Consider the following 5,798-nt stretch of genomic DNA (forward strand, 5'->3'; position numbering starts at 1 on the left):
TCTTTAGCAGCATCTGCAAGTGCAGTATGCGGTATTTTTACTTAGGACGTTACCTTCACTTCTCTGCAGCACATGCTTTTCTTAATGTATGACTTACATGCACCAGAGCATTACCTAATCCAGGATAATTAGAAGAAGATTTTGGAGAAAGGAGTTTGAGCTTTGAAAATCTGCAAAATAGCTCCAGCATACTTACATCCAAATTCTTCAAAACACTCAAAGACTTGATCTTATGATAGCTAATAACTTTGTTTTCTTTTGTGTGTAGTATTTTCTTTTCTGTGCACATTTTAAAATATCTAAAGATCTAAGGCTTTTAAAAATGTTCTCAATGTTTTTGATCTCTTCCAGAATGTTATTTTATTTTTGGTTGTAAGGTCTTGATTAGAGTGTATAAAAATTTTTACCTGTGCAAGCAAAGTACATTATCACAGAGCAGAGACAACGAAAAGGACTTCCGTGGAATGTAAGTGAGAAGAGACTAATTAGCAAGTCTTAGAAGAACAAAATGTGAGCACAGTTATTTAATCAGTACTTTAGAGCAGTAGGAGACGCGGTTAGGTAAAGACAACTCACTGGCAGCACAGATGGTGTGGGCTCTTGTCGCCTAAGCGTGATGATGAGCAGTGATGAGGGACGAGCAAAACTCCTTCATTCCCCTTCGCTTTGCAGAGGCTGGAGCTGCTGTGCAACTTGTCTCTATCTGTCCCTATGCTTAATTTCTTATCTGCATAGCTCTTCAGCTAAAGAAAAGATTAGAATAATGAAACCTTTTGTAAGACCCTCCTCATTTCATTTTTAAATAGCTGCACGTTAGTATACAGCATAGTATATAGTGTGTGTAGGAACCTCATCATGTATATTAATAAAGACTTCAAGTTATAAGGAAGAAAAACTCTTTCAGGTTTCACCCTGAAACATCTTAGACGTTCCTTGTAGAAGAGAGCCTGCATCAAACTGTTGACCCTTCTTTTTCTGCATTCCCTCATCATTTTCTAATAATGGCACATGCTCCAAAGATTAAGAGCCTGCAGCAGGTCCCAGGCGCTGAAGTCCCTCTCCCCACCTCTAAAGGAGCCCTCTCCTACAGGCTCACCTAGCAGAAATGGCAGCTTCTTTATTGGAATGAGCAAGGCATTAATATTATTCTCAAGAAGACGAGTGTGCTGACCAGGACAACCGCTCCTCATCCAACAGCGGCAGATGTGGAAGATTCAGTATCTCTGATGCAGTTGTATCCTCCAGCTCAGGAGAAAAAAGAGAAATATACACTGTTGAATCAACAAAAGGCAAGAAATATGCTTCCTCTCTCCGTAAAGTCCTTCCAGATGGTACGGCTTGATGTGCTGTCCCAGCAACAACTCCTGTGATGGCAGCTACATCAAAGAGCTCATAGGCAGGGAAAGCCAAATAGCGTCTCCCCTGTAATGAACTTCAGAATTGAGGAATGATGGAGGGGTCAACAGCAGCCCGTGCACCAAAGAGCAGCAGTTTCAGAGCTGGAGAGCAGTCCAGCTCAGGGCCACATTAATAACATTTTCCACCATGGCAGAGTCTACGCCCCCCTGCTGCAGACCACTGATGGCTTCAGTGGGACTGTTCAAACACAGATGATGAAGTGCTGCCTTGGAGTAAGGCCCAGTGGTCTCCAGACATCCGTTCCAGGGAAGGTGGCTGGGTGTTAAATCCTTATCTTGGAGATGTTTGCATACGGGATGGGGCAGTAGAGAGCTTGTGGGTGGCAGCAGACATCTTTGGATCCAGTCCTCCTCCTGCTGGGCAGCTGAGTGAGAGCACGGCAGTCTTTGAAATTGGCTTCTAAATCACAGGTGGAGTATTTTTTTCTAAGTACTTAATCTCTTTCTGCAGAAATAATAACTCTTTAAAACCACTCTGTCTTGCCCTCCTCGTTCTTCTTGAAATGCTGCCAACAGAAGCCCAGTTTCAGCAGGCATCAAAAGGTGCTTGGCTCAGGCATTGGTGACTTCTGCGTGCTTTATGCGGAAGGCTGGCACGAACAGATGTCTGAGGAGATCCGAGGGTCTGTTGGTCCCTTAAGGTAAAGCCATGCTAAGGACATGTGAATTTTGGTTTATTGTATTTCCATTCCTCTGGTGCTTCATGGTGAATGAAGATGGCCCTCTGCAATTCTGCATCCATGGAAGGGGCCTGGTACTTGCTGTGGCCGGGCAGAGAGGGAAGCTCTTAGCTACTGGTGTCCTGCAGCATTTTCTTTCAAGACCAAGAAAGATGGGTTAGGTATGCTCAAAGATGGGTTAGATATGCTCAGCCCAGACTGCACGGTGCAGCTGTATCTCACTTGAGCAGTGAGACCAAGGGCACTGAGGTGGTCAGCTCTTAGCAAAAGGCAAGTAGATGTTCTCTGTTGTATAAACCATAAGTGTCTCCCACTCACAGATACTGGGGGGAGAGGATCTGAGGATGAAGACTGCTGGATCCCCTGAGGGAATGTAGTAGCAGCATCCTAATTGCAAAGCAGGTTAACCATCCCATAACGTTTTTACAGGACTGCTGATGAGGAGCCCAAAGATGGACCCTCACAGAGCACTAACGTGCTTGTCAGTAGGGAGGAGAAGCAGCTTGGTTGTCTTCCCGCCTTACTGGGGGCTTTTGGAGGGATGTGGTCAGATCAGTCCCATCTCCTGCATATGTGCAGTACTGATCCAGGACTCCTGGGGATGTCGTGCATAACTCAGACCCCATCATACTTCTGTTCTCATGTTACTGCCCAAATTTATGGGGACCCAGGGGAGCCCTTTTACCACAAATAGTCACTGTAGGGCTTTTCCACTGATGCAGTGGCTTTTCCCAGAGTGTGAGACAGTGCACGTATTAGCAGCATTACTGCACAGAGATGGCTTTTTGGTATTCTCCGAATGCTTTCTTGGTTTACTATGACTTCAAAACTGTCCTCCAGACAGATGCTGCCAGAAGCCGTCCCTGATAACAGGCTTGAGACGATTTCCACTGGCTTTACCACAGCCGTGAAGGAGGTGGATCAATCTCGTGTGGGGTGACTTGCATCTCCCTGCAGCTCAGTGAGCAGACTGGATGCCAGACAAAACAAATAATCTCTTTCTTTCCTTCTCCTTTGCCATTGTTTCCATAAATACACTCAACACAGAGTAATATGTGAAAAATAGCTGGTGATCCTTCACACGGAGAAATGTTACAATTATCCTATGAAGTTCCCGGGCAGCCGAGCTGTCCTGACATGGGACAGTCCCAGCAGTCTGGCTTTTGCAGAGGCTGTGACTGGCAAGAAGCAAACAAGCTTGGCTTTCATCACTGTGTGCAAGACGGCCAGCGGTGCAGCGGAGGAGATCCAGAGCTTTGGCCTGGAAGCAGCCCCCCGGGAGCTATCCTTCCCCCTCTGCTCTCTGCAGAGTTGCGGCTGAATGGCAGTAAAAAAAACAACAGGCATTTCATCACATGTCCGCAAACTAATCTTGTCTTTGTACGGTTTTTGGGATGAATGTGGTAAAAGCCAATGCTTCTCGTTTTTCGTTTAAATTAGGACGTGATCTCATGTAATAACAACATGGGGATGTCTGCAGAAGGCCTTGCCTTGCCTTTGGCCTATTTGCACATTTTCAGGGGGAAAATATAGAGGATGCTGGTCCTGTCAGATACCTAGTGTTGAAGTAAATGTCTCCAGTCAGCAGCTAGATGTTGAAGGTCTCTTGTTAGCTTTGATGAGACAGGGTTGATCTTATGGTTCCCCAGGGAAGCTGCTGTCAACGTACTCTTACCCTGGCAGTCCTGGGCAGGCATCTTTTAAACGTCCTTTATTAAACATTCTTCTTGATTGTGGTTTATTTTATTTTATTTTATAGAATCATTGAGTGATTTTGTAAACCCTTTTATTTCATCTGGGATCAGTTTCCTCCAGCAATTAAAGAGAAATACTGATACCGTGGTGTTGATAGGAATATTGGTAGGAGACACCTACATATTTACAGTGGTTGAGATGCTGAATTTGCTCCTCTGCTATGGCACTGACCCTTTAACATTGCAGAGCTGTTGCAAATGGTCATCTCTCGAGTGTCATTTGGTTGGATGGACACTCGGTAGTGGTGATGTTACAGTCATCGGTGGGGTCCCAGCCCTACTGCTGCCAAGATCAGTTCTGCAATTAAATGCATTTAAAATTAATGCATTTACATTTAATGCATTTGTGCATTTAATACATAATACTTCTTTATAAAACATGGGTTTCTGTTTCCTGGCTGTCCTCGTTGCTCCTAAATGTGGTTCCTGTGTGTCTCCGATAGGTCGACAGTGACACAATTTGGAATGAAGTTCACTCATCCGGTGCTGCTCGCCTGGCCGTGGGCTGTGTCATTGAGCTCGTTTTCAAAGTAGCCACGGGAGAACTGAAGGTTTGTATGAAAATAACACTTGGCTTTGATACAGGCTCTGTACAGGACTCAGCTCAGGGCTGTGTTATGCAGGAGGTCCAGTTAGCTTCATTTTAATGGCACCATCTGGCTTTAGTCATAAAAATCTTTGAGGATATCAGCAAGCGAAAAACAGACTCCTGGTGAATGTTCTTACGCACCGATTAAAAGGAAGAAAGAAACCAGAGCAGCAAATGAAATCACTATTCCAGTGTTATCTGAGGGTCTTGCTGTTGCCTTAAGCTGGGCCAGCCCATTTGCTGTTTCAGTGACCTCATGCAGAATATTTTTTTTTTCCTCTGAATGGAAGGAAACGCTGTACCAACCAGTTTCCATAAAATTCATGTGGACTTCCCCCCCTCCCTCCAGAACGAGGGAGAGCATCATCTACTGCAATGGTCTTGTGAGAAAACTGTCGAGAACAACTACATGGTTCCAAAGCAGAATTAATGCTTCTGGCTGCAACCTCTGCATCTGTCTTTGTGCAATAAACCTTCCTTTATGTCTTACTTCCTCATTTTCTTATTTTTTATGTGTAGAATGGATTTGCTGTTGTTCGGCCTCCAGGTCACCATGCAGAAGAGAGCACACCCATGTAAGTATGCGTATGTGCTTTATCAACTTGCTTCAGTGTTCATCCATTGTGTGATCAGCAGCTGGAAATTAGAAACGTAGTTTGTTAGCTTAATATTGCAGAATTTCTTGCTTATTGATATGCAAGAGAGTATTGTATTCAAAGCTCCCCGTAATTCTCTGGAAGAGGGCAAGATCCTGCTTACTGGTTTCGGGTGGGTATTTCTTATTAAGAATCAGCTTTACAGTCATGCTTTGATAAAGCACTGATGCTTTTATTTGCCTTACTCTTGTGAATTGTTTTAAGTTAAATGTTGATGGCTCATCCAATGTGAGGAAAGCAAGGGTACGCAACTTATAGTGGTAATAGCAGACATAACTGTGTCCTGGGGTCACAACACTGAATTAGGAGAGTGTCAGAGTGAGAAGGCTTCACAAAGCAAAAATTGAAGTTGGTCATCTTACATGTGTTTAATATAGCAGTGGTTTTGCCATCAGGCTGTTTTCAAATCAGGGTTCTGTGCACAAATCTTGTTGGTTTTGTGTATCTGGCTTAACATGTGCTGAAGTGTCATGTCTTGGGTGCTTTGGCACTCTTTGGTGGGAGATAGAATCATAGAATCACAGAATTGTTGAGGTTGGCAAAGACCTTTAAGATCATCAAGTCCAACCGTTAACCTAGCACTGCCAAGTCCATCACTAAACCATGTCCCTAAACACCACATCTACACGTCTTTTAAATACCTCCAGGGATGGTGCCCCCCCCACTTCCCGGGGCAGCCTGTTCCAAGGCTTGACAGCCCT

General features: G+C 44.4%; 1 protein-coding gene across 1 annotated transcript in view; it reads left to right on the forward strand.

Annotated features, from left to right (window-relative positions):
- Positions 1–5,798, forward strand: part of HDAC4 (histone deacetylase 4) — a 235,465-nt gene that overhangs the window by 201,961 nt on the left and 27,706 nt on the right. The window contains exons 18-19 of the mRNA XM_009320769.1: positions 4,296–4,403; positions 4,961–5,016. Coding sequence (XP_009319044.1) covers positions 4,296–4,403; positions 4,961–5,016 — 164 coding nt within the window. The remainder of the gene's footprint in view (positions 1–4,295; positions 4,404–4,960; positions 5,017–5,798) is intronic.

This window comes from Pygoscelis adeliae, unplaced genomic scaffold, assembly GCF_000699105.1.
Source record: "Pygoscelis adeliae isolate BGI_AS28 unplaced genomic scaffold, ASM69910v1 Scaffold63, whole genome shotgun sequence".
Lineage (NCBI taxonomy): Eukaryota > Metazoa > Chordata > Aves > Sphenisciformes > Spheniscidae > Pygoscelis > Pygoscelis adeliae.